This window comes from Suncus etruscus, chromosome 11 (assembly GCF_024139225.1).
Source record: "Suncus etruscus isolate mSunEtr1 chromosome 11, mSunEtr1.pri.cur, whole genome shotgun sequence".
Classification (NCBI taxonomy): domain Eukaryota; kingdom Metazoa; phylum Chordata; class Mammalia; order Eulipotyphla; family Soricidae; genus Suncus; species Suncus etruscus.
In genome coordinates this window covers 104,987,804-105,004,855 of record NC_064858.1, presented here as the reverse complement: position 1 = coordinate 105,004,855, position 17,052 = coordinate 104,987,804, and the positions used below count along the sequence as shown (strand labels likewise).

General features: G+C 46.7%; 1 protein-coding gene across 5 annotated transcripts in view; it reads right to left on the bottom strand.

Moving 5' to 3' along the window:
* IQSEC3 (IQ motif and Sec7 domain ArfGEF 3) overlaps window positions 1-17,052 on the bottom strand; it is a 115,783-nt gene that overhangs the window by 39,371 nt on the left and 59,360 nt on the right. For all 5 annotated transcript variants that reach the window (XM_049783196.1, XM_049783197.1, XM_049783198.1 and 2 more), the window contains exon 3: window positions 15,157-15,418. In XM_049783196.1, coding sequence (XP_049639153.1) covers window positions 15,157-15,418 — 262 coding nt within the window. The remainder of the gene's footprint in view (window positions 1-15,156; window positions 15,419-17,052) is intronic.

The window sequence follows — 17,052 nt, the reverse complement described above, 5'->3', positions numbered from 1 at the left end:
AGTGATCCTGAGCACCACTGGGTGAAATGAAAGAAGAATGGCCCTGGAGGTTCTGCAGTCTTTTGGAAGTCTTTTGGAGTCTTTTGGAAGCAACCAAGTCTTAAAAGAGGAAATGCAGAAGGAGGCAGGTATGGCACATCACTGCATCTTCCTCCCAATTTCTGTTTCCTTCTCGCCCCTCTCCTGTGAAATTGTCAGCAAGCAGGAACTCACATCCCATTCCTTCCTGGACCTCACTTTGGAAATACCCAGACCCAAGAGCATTCATGGAAGGCAGGTTAGGAGACGCTATTGGCAACAGTGGGTAGGCCCAAAGTTCCACTGCTGAAAACATTTTCCAAACAGTAGAGGGTCCATTTGCCAGGCCTGCTATTGTTCTCCATGTAAGTAGCAGGCTGGCTGCAAGGACCCTGCAAGACTCCATCTAGCAGCCAATGTCCACGCTTCACTCAAGCTGAGAGGAAAGCTAGAATTTATGTTCTGATTGTCTTCCAAGTCCTGCAGCAAACATCCGTGTCAGTGCTGTGAGAGCGGCCCTGCTGACTGCCTTCCTCTCAAAGCTGGGAGAGAGCCTGCATGCAGCAGGCTTCGATGAATGCTTACTGAATAAATGATTAGCTTCAAAGCTACTCTGGGACTCTCACAAACTCCCTTTATCTCACCCATCATTCCAGAAACAATAAGCTCCCCTTTCTGATCTCCTTTGTAAATTCCTTCCTTTACCTGGGATCTTACCTTTTAGTCCTTTCACCTAAATTTCTAGTCTTCACCTGTCTCTCGACCCTCTCCAAGCTAAAAATAATTCTAGCTGGACTCATTTGCTTTGGGATGCTAGCCCAGGCTCTTTCGCTCTATTTTTCATGGAGCTGCTCAAAAGACCATTCTACCTCCCCTCTAGTTCAATATCTGAGTAAATTCCCCCCCAAAACTGATCTAAGCCTGAATATCCTGACCCCTCTCAGTTGGCTTCCTGCTGCCACCATTCTTCAGAAATGACTTTCAGGAAGATCACCAATCATCTCTAATCACTAAATCCAACAGCCCACTCTCCAGCTCTCTCCTCCCTGTATTGCGCCAGTGCTTGATATTTTTTTATCCCCGTAAAATCCATCCTCAGTCCTCATGATTCAGTCTATCTCGGGCTTTCTGTCTCCCAAAAGCTCTCTTTAATCCTCTATTATGTGACCATGCAAGCTCTAAGCACACTAGTTATAAGTTAGACGCAAGCTATCTTCCCTCCTCCGTGCACATTTTCATAATTTGCTGTCTACTCCCTGGCATCTTTCGCAATTTCTATACAGAAATCATTAGGAGCCCCCCCCCCCCCCGATCGCTGATAAATAAGACCTAATTAGAAGGGCTATCTCAGGCAGAGAGTTGCCACAACTCTCAAGATGTTCTGTAGGTTGGTATCTCCTCCCCTCCCATCTGAAAGCCTATTAACAGTCTTAGTCACTCTAATAGGCTGATAAACAAAACAGGAGAAATAATCAGCTCTGTGTCTGCCCTTTTGCTGTGCTGGTTGGCCTTGGGAAAATTTCTTAGTACCTTGGACTGTATTTGGGAAGTGGAGAGGGCCACACCAGATGGTGCTCAGGGGTTACTCCTGGCTCTGTGCTCAGAAATCATTCCTGACAGTGCTCAGGGGATCATATGGGAAGCTGAGGAATAGAACTCAGGTCTGCCTGGAGCAAGTGAGCATCCTATCTGCTATCACTCCCAGCCCTTGGATTCTTTTTTTTTTTTTTTGAGGGGAGACTTACTCCTGACTCTCTGCTCAGAGACCACTCCTGGTGGTGCTCAGGGAGCTGGAGGCTATCAGGGAATCAAACCTGGGTCAGCCATGTGCAAGGCAAGCATCTTACTTATGGCTCTGTCTCTCTTGCTAGACTATTTCTTTTTTCTTTTTTTTTGGGGGGGGTGGGGTGGGATTTTGGGCCACACCAGTGACACTCTGGGGTTACTCCTGGCTATGTGCTCAGAAATCGCTCCTGGCTTGGGGGACCATATGGGATGCCAGGGGATTGAACCGAGGTTTGTCCTAGGTTAGTGAAAGACCAATGCCCTTGCGCCACGGCTCTGTCTCCAAACTCTATTCCTTGTATGTAAAATGATGCTAGTCCTATGGACTCAGGAGCTTGCTGAGTTAAATGACTCCAGAAGAATACAGATTTATAGTAGGTATTTGGTCAATGTTAACTATTTTATATTTTACAATGACAACAATCAGATGAACGCCTCTCAAACCTCTAGCTACAAATCTATATTGATCCTAGAGCAGCATTTCAGTAGCTAGTGAATCTGTCCACCTCTCAAAGTCACAGTCTCCCCTGTCCCCCAAAACCCACTCTCACTGGATTTCCTAGTTGTCTCACAACTGATTTCTTAAACTACCCAGGCTGGGAAAACTGTATTGACCTTGGGTCTTCCTTTACCCCATCCTCTGCATTTGTCAGCTCTGTGTCCTTCAAAATGACCAGTTCTGTGACATTATGTAATCACCTTGTTCTTTCCACTAGTCTGTGACTGTACCGGCTCTCTTCGGCTCCTCATTTGGGCCACTCTGGCAGCCTCCTAACTGCCTCTCTGCTTCCTTCTCCCTCACATCATAAACCATCCATTATTATCCTGCTCAAGCTCAGAAAACATGGGTCTTTCTTTCATTGCTAGAGACCATTGCCCCAAATAAACATAAATTTTTCTTCTTGGCATTCAAGTACTAGTCCATCCATCACCTAACTTCTGCCTCCAACACCACACCAAGTCTGAAGGTACATTTGCTCCCATAATCCTCTTCTTCCCAAGCCACCACTTGAGGTTCTTTTTCCTAGAACACTAGTTTAGTTGGTCCCCTCAGCCTGCAGTACTTTTCCCATCTTCTCTGCCCATTCTTTCTTCCTTTCTGTTAGGTCAAACATTTTTTTTGGGGGGGTGGGATTTTGGGCCACACCCAGTGACTTCTAGCTATGTACTAAGAAATCGCTCCTGGCTTGGGGGACCATATGGGATGCCAGGGGATTGATGCCAAGGTTCGTCCTAGGTTAGTGCAAGGCTAAGTGCACTTTCGTCAAGACCTGCCTCATGTATGCTACCTCCACAAAGTCAGATGGGGCCTTCTTGACTTGAATCTCTAGGGAAATTGCCATTCTATTTTTCTTTCTTTGCTCATACCTGGCAATGCTCAGGGGTTCCTCCTGGCTCTGCACTCCTGACGGTGCTTAGGGCACATATAGGATGCCAGGGCTTAAACTCAGTTCAACTTCATGCAAAGTAAGTGCCTTCTCTGCTGTACTCTCTCTCTCCATTCCTGGAAGGTCATTTCTTATGTCCCTTTGACCCCCAGTTTTCTCCATTCATCTTGGTGCTTATCTAACCTCCTTCTGCTCCTTGTCCCCCCCCTCCCCAGTCTCTAGCAGATGGAGAGGCCATTTTTGTGGCTCAGATACATCCCAGTCATTTTCTGATCTGTACATAGAACCAAGCATGGACCCTGGCACATTGCTCAGAATGGGGTAGGAGTCGCTTGTTGGGTCACACAATGAGAAGTATAACTGTCTTCTCCTGTCCTATGCACCTCCTTTCCTTTCTCAGTGCTTCCCCTACTTCCTTCCCACCCTCAGCAACCCACCCCCTTTCAACACCCACAGACCACCTCTCAGGCGAGATGGTCTTCCCTGCTTGCATCCTTAATTCCCAGCATTGCACCAGAGTCCTAGATGAGGCGTAATCAATGCACCCCTTGGGAAATAAAAACCTAGGCTCTCTTCTGGATCTGGGCTTGGAGTCAAAAGCTGCTTACTCCCTCATCCCCATTTTGTACCCTGCGCCCCAAATCATCAAAGAGCTTAGGGATTCAGCAGCCCACACCCCAGGTCAGTTCTAGGTACCCTAACCTGCCCTTAAGCAGTGCATGGCCAGAGGGCAGAGAGAGAGAGGGATGGGGCTGGAGGGCTGCCTGGATCGATAGGCCAAGGAGCAGATCAGCCGCCTTCTCTCTAACCTGTGAATCATGGGGAATTGTGGCCTTGCCGCCTCCCAAGAGAGCAGTCGCTCAGCTTCTGCCAGAGCAGCAGTGGAGGGGGGCTGGGGGTGCCTTCTGCCTCTCTAATGAGCCTCTCAGTGTTAATTAGAACACGCTCCTTCTTTTCAGGTTTCTGCAGTGGCTCGGCCTGATGCGGGCTGTTGAGTGATGGCCAACAAGTTGAGGGGAGGAGGAGGGAGGAGGAGCCATGATCTGAGGGCTATAGTGTTGAGGAATGTGAGGGAGCTAGGCTGGGGCTGGCAGAGGGAGGGGCGCAGCATTCAAATGTGAGTCAGGATTTCCTGGGATCCAAGACTTCAGTGCGAGAACACGACAGGATGACAAGGTCGGAGCTTGCAGGAAGGAGCTGGCAGGGCAAAGCCTTGGTGGGAGCAGCAAGTGGGGGAGGAGGGTGGAGGTTGGCTCACAGGCAAGGCTGGGGTCCTCCAACTGGGCCTTTTCATTTTTTTTCTTTTTTCATTTTTTGGTTTTTAGGCCACACCGGTGATGCTAAAAATGGCTCAAGATGGCTCTGTGCTCAAAAATCGTTCCTGATTCAGGGGACCGTATGGGATGCCAGGGATTGAACTGCATCCGTTCTGGACCAGCTGCATGCAAGGCAAATGCCCTACCACTTTGCTACCACTCCAGGGGCTGCCCTGGAGCATGTATGTGGCTCAGGAGGTGCAGGGTGCAACCCTCAGCCACTTCAAGAACCCAGTGCTCCCTTGGGCTGATTACTCTGTGCACCTCACAGGAAGCTTCCTCATTCCCTACAATGAATGGAAAGTAGAAGGCGCTCCATGAAATCATGAAGACCATGTCCAAAATCTCTGCCGCAGGAACACTTTATTGGACAAGCTGCTTCAGAACCCTGAAGCCCAGCCTTTCACAACAGGGAGAGTAATAGCACCCCTGCCTCAGGAGTGATGAAGCCTATGGGTTGGGGAATGATCAAGGACTAGCCATTGGGCTGCACTGTGCCCACAGCAGAAGCAGTGCCAGCTGATGCTGGAACCACAGCACCGTTCACTCCTGGGAGGTGGGAGCCCTCTGACAACTGTCTTTTGCCCCCTACAGAGCAGCTGTGTTCCATTGGGACTGGCCTCTCTTGGACCCTTGGTGCAGTCTCGCATCCAGCGTGTGCAAGAACCCTCTGTCACTTGGTGCAAGCCCTCACTGCACAGAGGTGGGTGCATGCTTGCAAAGGAAGCCTCCCTTTCTTTGGGGGAGGCACCCCGTGATGAGAGAGGTCCTGAGAAGCATGGCTTCTGACTGGCCCCCTCTGTGGCTCCCTTGCACTCAAAGCACAGAGCATTGCTGCAATTTGGGCTGTCCAGGTGAGCTCCAATGGCCTCTCTCCCCTGGAACCAGGGAATTAGGCTGCAGATACCCCCAGAGTTGGGGATAGATTGGGGAATCACACCTGGGCCCACTGCAGCACTGCCACAGCCATGTTTCAAAGGATGCCCTTTTCCCCCTCAAAGGGGCCTGGTTATTCCTTCTTAAGTACTAGCTCCAAGGAATGCTGTGAGGTGAAATGAGAGAACTAAGAGCAGAGGGAATAGAATAAGAAAAGCTGCCAGAGGGCTGTCCTCGCCATCAACTGCAGGGAGCAGTGGGCACTGGCTTTGTATGGGAGTGGAGAAACAATGGTGGCAAGAGCAAGGTAGTACTGCACACACACCTCTAGGGGGCGTGCTTTCTGAAGACAAGAGTGTGAATGGCAGCCCTGGTCAGCACAATTTGCTCAACTGGGCCACAGCAGAGAATGATAGAGCCTTGGTTTTATGAGTGGGACAGTTAGCAGGTGGCACACAGCCCCTCATTGGGCACTCAAGAGAAACACATGTGCAGGTTGAGACCCGAGGAGGGTGGGAAGCTGGCGTGAGAATTTGGGAAATTGCAAGTTTGTGTCTCGGGGTGGCATTGCTTTGAAAGTCAGGAGTACTGAGGAGTCTTTGGCCTCCGTACTGTGTGGAGCACACAGGGGACAGCTGCTGGCAGATGTGCTCTTTCCAAGGAGGATTCGGCTGCTCTTTGTTGTTATTTTACTTTTGTTTGCACACTACACCTGATAGTGCTCAAGGTTTACTCCTGGCTTTGTACTCAGGGTGTACTCCTGGTAGGGCTCAGGGGACCGTGGATGTGCCAAGGATCCAATCAGGGTTGTTTGTGAGTAAGGGAAGAGCTCTACATGCTGTATATATCTCTCAGCTCCCCTCAGCTGCTTCTGAGGAGCTTGGGCTACCTAATGAGTTTCCTAAGAGTTGGTAGAGGCCTTTGGATTGGTCCTTATATTGCTTTCTAATTAGATGTCTCTCTATCTGCTCCTTTGGTTTTCCTCTTAAAAAGTTGTTTCCGCATCTCCTCCTCATCTGGCTTTTCCCCTCCCCTTGAGGGTGGGCTTTGCTTTTCCAAATAAAAGCTTCTTTGGAGGCCTAGAGGGAGAGCTGCCATCTTGGCTCGGGGTTCCATGTGGTGGAGCAACTGGCTTGTGGGTGAACAGCTTGTGGTATGAGTTTCCGGCCTTCCCAACTGTGTGTGGATTATTTTCTGTTGTCAGAATTGCTACGGGACCTGCATCTCGTGTCCTACCCAGACAGGGGGCATGGGGATTCCCTCTCCTCTCTGGAGATTGTGGAACACAACCCACCATTCCATACCTAAGGACATAGAAGTGTCAAGGAGTGTCAAGTCTGGGGTGGAGATGGTGAGGATGCAGAAGATGGTGGGATTCAGAGACTAGTTCCTAAGCGGCAGCTCTGGGGTTTGGGATGGAGAGGAGGCAAAGAAGAAAGTCACTGAGGATTCTGGGATGTTCCATGGTATCGGCTTGGCTGACTGGCAAACTAGAAAGAAAATCATTGTCCCAGAATCATTCCAGCTCAAGGACTTGAGAATTGGTGCACTTAATGGCGGAATCTCCCAGTTAGAACCCTAGTTCCTAGAGCTAAAAGAAACCAGTCAGGTCCAGGCCCCAGGCTACAAGTCCTTAGTTATGGGGAAATAACTTTTGGTCCTCATGCAGACACTGTGTCAGGCACTGGGGATAGAGTGATGTTTGAGTCATGTGTCCTGACTTCAAGGAAATGATAGAGGGTGGGTGAGACTAGATGCACGACTGAGCAGAAGCATTGCACACAGTTTTGAGTGGGCAGGTAGAGGAAGACACATCACAGAAAGTTCTAAAGCAAGAGAAAGAAGAGTGGCCCAAAGCAGATGTTAGGGGCAGGAACAAAGGGAACAACAGGTACAAAGCTCTAGAGATAAGGAAGATGGAAGAGGCTAGAGAAGTTAAGCAACTTGATTCCAAACCACACGGTTGGCTTGTGGGGCGAAGAGAGAGAGGGAGAGAGAGAGAGAGAGAGAGAGAGAGAGAGAGAGAGAGAGAGAGAGAGAGAGAGAGAGAGAGAGAGAGAGAGAGAGAGAGAGAGAGGAGGATAGGATAGAGCACATCTTGTCTGTGTGCTGTTTTCATCACTTCACTCTAGTCTTTATCCATTTGGGCCTTCTTCATCCCACCCCAGCCAAGGTGTGACCTACAGAGAAGCCAGGGGACACAAGTGACTCTCCAAGGTGGGAGACTCTCACCCTAGAAATCAGCCTCCACCACTCACTCGTGCCCCACTTCTACTGTGTGACCCTTCTATTGTAACTATGTCCTCCATCCATTAAAAAAGATCCAGTCTATTTAAGAGCCAGCCAGAATTTGCACAGTTCTCCATAGCCTGCCCATGAGTCACAAATAAACAAAATCTCTTGTCCAAGCCAAAGACCCAATTTCTGGATAGTAAATTTCTGAATTCTCTTTAAATGGAATCTCTATGGGGGTCTACTAGGAACCATATATTTTTTTCTCCTTGATGCACCACTCTCTTGCTGCTTTGCATTTATAGGTAAGTTTTTTTTAAAGTACCAGAAAGATAGTACAGGGGTAAAGATGCTTGCCTTGCACGTGACAGAACCTAGTTCTATCTCCAGCACCACATATGGTCTCCTGAGCATTGCCAGAAATAAGCCCTGAGAACAAAGCTAAGAGTAAACCCTGATAAAGCCAGATATGACCCAAAAATCAATCAATAAAAAATTAAAATTTACTGGATCAGCTCATACTAATCCTGATATTTTCTGCTAGCTGCTGGAGGCAGAAGGCAAAGATGATTAGGAGACAGTCCTGTCCAGGAGGCACCCTCCAGCCTTGGGGAAGCGCTTGTACATATTGAAAGAATTGACTAGGTCAATGATGCCCAGGCCATATTGTAGAGTTCCAGTTAGACTATCTTTCAGACCCTGGGTGAGCATTATGAAAATCCCAGATCTCACTAGCTCACGAGAACAACATTCTGTTTCTATGAGCTTTGATTGTTATGGAACTAAAACTTTCCTTTTCTATTGCTTTTAATCATTAGCAACATGATTTTTACCTGGAATCGTAGAAAATAGAAAATGATCGATCCAGATAGTACAACAGATAGGGCACTATCCTTGCATATGGCCAACCTGGATTTAATCCCCAATACTTTATATTGTTTCCCAAACACTGACAGGAGTGATCCCTGAGTGATCCTTTGAGCATCACTGGGTGTTACCAAAATATCAGACAGAGAGAGAGAAAGAGAGAGGAGAGAGAGAGAGAGTGAGAGAGAGAGAGAGAGAGAGAAGAAAAAGAAAAGAGCAAGCCACATACTAGGTCTTCCAAATTTAAAAGTTATTTTCAGGACCAAAAAAAGGTGACTTTATCGCATACTTTGTGTGCGGTGGGCCATATTTTATCCCTGGCACTAAGGGTCCCATGAGCTTTTTTTGGAGACAATCCTGAACACTGAGCCGGGAGTAGCCCCTGAGCAACACTAGGTATGACCCCCACAAACAATATATATATATATATATATATATATATATATATATATATATATATATATATATATAGTTTTCCTGATGACTTCAGGCAATCCTATTTCTATTCTCTTCTCTGGATAACCCCTAGACCCCCAAGGTTCTGATTTGCTCTTTAAGTGAGATCCCTCATCACCAGGAACTGCTGTGGGGCTTTGGCCAGCTACTTCCTTATTCAACCTTCTGTAAAAGCTGCACTTCTCATTTGCTTGGGGCTTCTCCACTAACTTTTTTTTTTTTTAATTTTTATTTTTTTATTTAAACACCTTGATTACATACATGATTGTTTTTGGGTTTCAGTCATGTAAAGAACACCACCCATCACCAGTGCAACATTCCCATCACCAATGTCCAAGTCTCCCTCCTACCCACCCAACCCCCCCCCCCCGCCTGTACTCTAAACAGGCTCTCCATTTCCCTCATACATTCTCATTATAAGGAAAATTCAAAATGTAGTTATTTCTCTAACTAAACTCATCACTCTTTGTGGTGAGCTTCCTATGGTGAGCTGGAACATCCAGCTCTTTTCACTTTTGTGTCTGGAAATTATTATTGCAAGAATGTCTTTCATTTCTCTTAAAACCCATAGATGAGTGAGACCATTCTGCGTTTTTCTCTCTCTCTCTGACTTATTTCACTCAGCATAATAGATTCCGTATACATCCATGTATAGGAAAATTTCATGACTTCATCTCTCCTGACAGCTGCATAATATTCCATTGTGTATATGTACCACAGTTTCTTTAGCCATTCATCTGTTGAAGGGCATCTTGGTTGTTTCCAGAGTCTTGCTATGGTAAATAGTTCTCCACTAACTTTTAACTCATCTTGAGTCCACAGTCAACAAGCTTCACTCACAGGACCACATCTGCCTATCTCATTCTTGAACTTCAGATTTTTTCCATATGTCATTTGATTTTTTTCTCTATAACCCAAATTCTCTGTCCTGATAAGGTTTGTATCTATCTATCTATCTATCTATCTATCTATCTATCTATCTATCTATCTATCTATCTATCTATCTATCTATCATCTATCTATCTATCTATCATCTATCTATCATCTATCTATCATCTATCTATCATCTATCTATCTATCTATCTATCTATCTATCTATCTATCTATCTATCTATCTATCTATCTATCTATCTATCTATCTATCTATCTACCTACCTACCTACCTACCTACCTACCTACCTACCTACCTACCTATCTATCTATCTATCTATCTATCTATCTATCTATCTATCTATCTATCTATCTATCTATCTATCTATCTATCTATATCTCAGGCTCTAACATCAAGATATTAGCTGCCTTCCGAATTTCTGTCAGGACAAAGGAGTCTTTGTCAGAAGTGGTTGAACAAGACAGGACCACTTGCTTCCTGGAAATTGATATACATTGAAAATTCCATTTTGGGGCTGGAGTGACGGTGCAGTGGTAGGGCGTTTGCCTTGTATGTGGTTGACCCAGAATGGACCACGGTTAGATCCCCGGTGTCCCATATGGTCCCCCAAGCCAGGAGCAATTTCTGAGCACACAGCGAGGAGTAACCCCCCGAGCGTCACCGGGTGCGGCCAAACAAGCCAACAAACAAACAAAAATTCCATTGTTTGGCTTTGTGTGTGTGTTTTGTGTTGGGGCCACACCTAGTGATGCACAGGGATTGCTCATGGCTCTATACTCAGGGATCACTCCTGGTAGTCTTGAGGAACCTGACAGGGTAGCAGGGATTGAACCTGGTTAGTTATATGCAAGGCAAGTATCCTATTGCTTTGGCCCCAAAAATTTAAAAATAATTTGTTAACAGGACACACCCAGTGGTGTTGAGGGGTAGATGGGGGCAGGTCATGGATACTCTTAGTAATGTTTGATACTACCATACTCAGGGGCCGCTAGTGGTGGCCTAGTGGTGATTGGGGAGCAGTATAATCCTTTTTTTTGGGGCGGGGGGAGCAGTATGATCTTGAGGATCCAGCTCAGGGCCTTGTGCAGGCTAGGAATGTGCTCAACCACCATGTTATGTCTCTGGTCTGAGAAATAATGACTTCTTTGTCCGGCCAGAAACTGGAAAGGTTTTATAATAGAACCTGAGGAAAAAAATTGACAACAACCCATTCAACTCCATTATCATATAATCCACAAGGTAATTCTTATCTCATCCACATAGCAGCATGGGGTTTTTTTTTAATCAAGCTGTTATAGAGGTGCTATCTATAACTACTCTCTAATCCAAAATAAGAACTTAGAATTAACATCAAAACTAAGACGCATCTTAAAAACATCTAACCCCGTCAAATAATGTGGAGAGGAAATGAACACTTCCTCAAAGAAGAAATACAAACGCCATCCAGAGAATGGGAGAAACTATCCACCCAATATCCATCAGATAAGGGCCTAATATTGAAAATATACAAGGGACTGACAGAACTTCACAAGAAAAAAACATCTAACCCCATGAAAAAATGGGGAGAAGAAATGAACAGACATTTCCTCAAAGAAGAAATAAAATGGCCAAAAGACACATGAAAAAAAGGCTCCGCATCACCAATCATCAGGCAGATGCAAATCAAAACAATGATGAGGTATCATCTCATGCCACAGAGATTGGCACACATCACAAAGGCCCATAACAATCAGTGCTGGCAGGGATGTGGAGAAAAAGGAACTCTCATTCGGTGCTGGTGGGAATGCCGTCTAGTCCAGCCTTTATGAAAAACAATATGGAGATTCCTCCAAAAACTGGAAATCGAGCTCTCATACAATCCAGCTATACCACTCCTAGGAATATACCCTAGGAACACAAAAATACAATACAAAAACCCCTTTCTTACACCTATATTCATTGCAGCACTATTTACCATAGCAAGACTCTGGAAACAACCAAGATGCCCTTCAACAGACGAATGGCTAAAGAAACTGTGGTACATATACACAATGGAATATTATACAGCTGTCAGGAGAGATGAAGTCATGAAATTTTCCTATACATGGATGTACACGGAATCTATTATGCTGAGTGAAATAAGTCAGAGAGAGAGAAAAAAACACAGAATGGTCTCACTCATCTATGGGTTTTAAGAAAAATGAAAGACATTCTTGCAATAATAATTTTCAGACACAAAAGAGAAAAGAGCTGGAAGTTCCAGCTCACCTCAGGAAGCTCACCACAAAGAGTGATGAGTTTAGTTAGAGAAATAACTACATTTTGAACTGTCCTAATAATGAGAATGTATGAGGAAAATGGAAAGCCTGTTTAGAGTACAGGCAGGGGTCGCTTGGGGAGGAGGGAGATTTGGGACATTGGTGATGGGAATGTTGCACTGGTGATGGGTGGTGTTCTTTACATGACTGAAACCCAAACACAATCATGTATGTAATCAAGGTGTTTAAATAAAATATAAAAAAACCCTGGAAATTGAACTTCCATATGATCCAGCTATACTACTCCGAGGGATATACCTAGGAACACAAAAATGCAACACAAGAATCCCTTCCTCACACCTATATTCATTGCAGCACTATTTACAATAGCCAGAATCTGTAAACAATCAAGATGCCCTTCAATAGATGAATGGCTAAAGAAATTGTGGTACATATACACAATAGAATATTATGCAGCCATCAGGAGAGATGAAGTCATGAAATTTTCCTACACATGGGTGAACATGGAAACTATCATGCTGAGTGAAATAAGTCAGAGGGAGGGAGAGAGACACAATAGTCTCACTCTTCTATGGGCTTTAAGAAAAAAAAGACATTATTGTAATAATGCCCAGAGACAATAGAGATGATGGCTAGAAGGACGAGTTCACTACAAAGAGAGGTAAGTGCAGTTAGAGGAATAACTACACTGACAACTTTGGTGACAATGTTAATGAGTGAGAGAAGTAGAATGCCTGTCTCGAATACAGGCAAGGGAGGGGAGGAGGGAGATTGGGGACACTGGTGATGGGAATGTTGCACTGGTGAAGGGGGGTGTTCTTTTGTGACTGAAACCCAACTACAATCATGTTTGTAATCAAGCTGTTTGAATAAAGAGAATTAAAAAATGATGAAAAAGTGGCCAGAGAGATAGCATGGAGTTATGGCGTTTGCCTTCCATGCAGAAGGAAGGTGGTTCAAATCCCAGCATCCCATATGGTTCCCTGAGCCTGCCAGGAGCTATTTCTGAGCATAGAGCCAGGAGTAACCCCAAAAACCAAAAAGTAAAAAAAAAATCTAAGAAACAGCTTTGATTTGGGTTGATTCAGCCTTAGTGATCTTTCTGCTAGCTTTCCTCCCCCCAAGACTTGTTTTGTTTATTGATTTAAAGAACGATTCTTTAGTGGCCAGAGCAATAGCACAATAGGTAGAGTATTTGCCTAACATGCAACTAACTCCAGTTCGATCCCAGGCATCCCAAATGGTCCCCGAGCCTGCCAAAAGTAATTTCTGAGCGTAGAGCCAGGAGTAACCCCTGAGTACCACCAAGTATGGTACAAACACACACACACACACACACACACACACACACACACACACACACACACACACACACACACAAGAATGGTTCTTTAGCAACAGAAGCTGAGAACTGGTCTTTAGTAGGAAGTTTATCACTATAAAGGGGGCCAGAGGACTAGGATGGGGAGGGGACACACTGGAACAAGGGTAGATGAAAGTTGGCACTCTACGGGAGGGTGGTGTTATGGCAAGCTTTATGCATGAAACCCTGCCATTATCAATATTGTATATCCTGGTCCCTAAAATAATTTTTAGTGGCTCTTTAAATCAACCCAAGCAAGTTAGTAGAGATGTCTAGGATCCCAAGAAATAGTACAGGTGTTAGGGTGTTTTCCTGGCATACTGTAGACCCTGGTTCAATTCTCAAAATTGTATATGGTCCCTGAGCAATGCCAGGAGTGACCCCTGAGCACCCATTGAGTCCCCTACCTGAAAAAAGAAGGAAACTTCCAGGTCTAAATGCAAACTTGAAAATAAATCAAGATCTACTTTCCAATTTTGCTGCGAAGAAACCCAATGCCCACAGTGATGTGTTACATGCTCAAAGTCATAGAATTACTTTGAGTGAGAATAGGAATTGTATATCACATATCTATTGCTCCAAATTCAATGATCCTTTATTGGGGTGATGGTAGTGGGTATGTATACTCAAGGGGGACCCTAGCAATGTTTAGTCTGGTCGTGTGGAACTGAAGCACTAATGTTGGATAGCAGGGCTATGTTAGCTTGGCAGTACTGAGGGTCACCCCAGGTGGTGCTCAGGGGCCAACAGAAATACACTCAGAAGTGCTGGGAGGGGCATGTGTGATCAAACTGGTGTGTACAAGGAATGTCTTCCATTTCTCTGAGCTAATTCCCTGGCCTCCAGTGCTCTTAATATGGAGTCTTGGGGCCGGAGCGATAGTGCAGTGGTAAGGCATTGTTTGCCGTACATGTGGCCAATACAGAATGGACTCTGGTTCAAATCCCTGCCAGGAGTGACTTCTGAGCACAGAGCCAGGAATAACCCCTGAACACCTCCGGGTGTGACCCAAAAACCAAAAAAATAAAATAAAATAAAATCGAGTCATGATGTGCATCCCACACACACACACTTTCAGATCTTTCTTCAAGCCTCTTAACTCTCCAAGACAACCATGAGTATAACGCATGTCTTTGTGGAATTCTATAGGGACCACAAGACAAGTTCCTTCTCCTCCACCTCCTCCCTCCTGAAATGCAACGAAAAGATGAATCTGATGTCTCTCTAGGGGAGATTTGAACTTGCCAGTCTGCATGGATCATGGTCATCCTCAGCTATCCTGCAGGGAGGGGACTATTGTTTTCACACCTTTGAGCTTTGTGCCCCCTAGATACAGGGGCACCCTGGGGATGGCCTGCGTGCTGTGTTATCTCTCCTAGCAGTGGCTTAAACTTGAAGACCCCCAGAGAACAGAGCATCACTTGCCTAGAGGCTCATGGGGCAGGCTGGGAGCTGCATATGGAGAGAGGTGAAAGTGCTGCAGTTCAGTTTTCAGATCTGGCACTGCAAAACTGTTGCCCTGCTGGGGGATGACTGGGTTGCCCAAGGACACAGGACTACAGGGAAGGGCAAGAAAGAGTGGTGGCAAAGGGGGGGGGGGTGCTACAGCAGAGGGCAGCCCCACTGGGAGATCCAGCTACCTCGAAAGCCCCAGGAGACAGGGCCCCTTCACCACCCTTCCCGCCCCCTGGGAGGCCCTGGGTACCTGTTTATTCTTTAGGTCAAGGGAGAGCTGGTAATCAGAGGCGGCAGGGGTGTGGGAGCAGAGCGCCGTCGCCAGGGCAGGCTGCTGCTGGCCGGGGCAGGCCTGTGGGGAGGCACCCCCCGCCCTTGGCCGCTCCTCCTCCTCCTGCATCTCCTGGGCTTGAGCCTTCGGGGCATGGGCACTGGGTCTGCCGGCCGCCACCGCTGCCGCTGCCACCACGGAGTCCTCCATGCCCCCACCGGCCTGGGCGCAGGAGCCATCACTGTGAACAGAAGGGCAACGGTCTCGGTTGGGGGGAGCAGGAGGGGTTGCATGGAGGTGTGGGGGTGGGGACACTGGGACACGCTGGCCTTTGGGTGGGGGCACTAGAGTGGACTGTCTCCTGCTGGCCTCTGGAAGAGGAAGCAACCTCTAGCAGGGGTCCTCAAAGTTTTTAAACAGGGGGCCAGTTCACTGTCCTTCAGACTGTTGGAGGGCCAGATTATAGTCAAAACAAAAATGATGAACAAATTTCTATGCACACTGCATATATCTTATTTAGAAGTGAAGAAACAAAATGGGAATAAACACAATATGTGGCCCGCGGGCCGTCGTTTGAAGACCCCTGCTAGAGTCACTAGCATCCTGGGGACTGTGTCCCCAGCAGAATGAAGTAGAAGTTTTGGTCCGAAGCGCCAGAGTGAGTGGACTTAGGAGAGGGGACTTGAACAAGTGATGTGGCCTCCACAGATGCCAGTTCCCTATCTCTAACATGGGCGCAATACATGGGCACAGTAGTGCCAACCTCTCTGAGAAGTGAGCAGGACTGAGCTCACGCTCTTAAAACTGGCAAGCTCTGCTTGATATAAATGTTAAAATCCTGCGCTGTTGGGAGTTCAGTTCCCTAATCCAGAAAACACTGAAGATCTGAACCAAACCCCTCCATCTGCACTTTACAGCGAGGAGGCTCTGGGAAGGACACTGGCTTCAGCATAAAGCCCCTCGTGGGCTGGTCACCCCTTCTGCTTTGCTTTTGTTTGAACTGGTCTGTGAAGAGAGGGTTCTGGCCCTGATGAGTGGAAGAAAGTATCATTCTTCCCTGGCATTCCTATTTTTCACTGCAGCCCTCACTGCAGCCCCATTGGTTTGCTCTAAGAAGCATTTGCTGGCCAGCGCGGCCATCTTCTCTCTCGCCTCCCTGGGAGAGTTTAGTGCATTCAGGGGCCCTCAGAGCACACTCCCTAAGATTGTCCTCCCTCAAGGCCTGGGACCTAGCCACTTTTTCCACAAAGCCTTCCCTGGTGATCCAATTTTCTCTGATCTGTCCCCTCGAACTCAGGAGCTATGTATAGGGGATCAACATCTATTTCACGGAAGAGGCCAAGCATTACAGTTTGCAGCTTGGGTTCAAAGCCAAGCTCTGCTGGGCTGTGGACTGTCATTGCTTTCTGTCTGAGCCTAGTTTCTGGGTCCATGTGATGAAGAAATGTGTGCCTCCCTTACAGGATTAGGGCACAGGAAAGGGAATAAGTCTCAGTGCCAGGCAGAGTCAAACTCAAGAAATATCAAAAGTGGCTCTTCACCTGTCCCCTTCTGGAGACCAGGACCTTTGTCCTGATAATAGCTCTGTAAATACTTGTTTATGGTTCAAGAGTTGGTTGAAAAGGGTCCAGTGGCCTTGAGGACACCCTCCCCAGTGGACAGAGGCCTGCCAGTCTAACCTTTCATCACCCTTTTGACAGGTAAGAAACAAGGGTTCGAGGAGCTGTGACCCAAGGCCACACTAGGCAACCTTGGGACTTCTTTCTTGCCCCATGATAGTATCCCAAGTCACACCGGAAAGACAACTTCTTCCAGTTGCTTCCACCCAACTTGGTTGTGTGAAAAAATGTTCCTTCTGTCACTGGGATCTCCAAC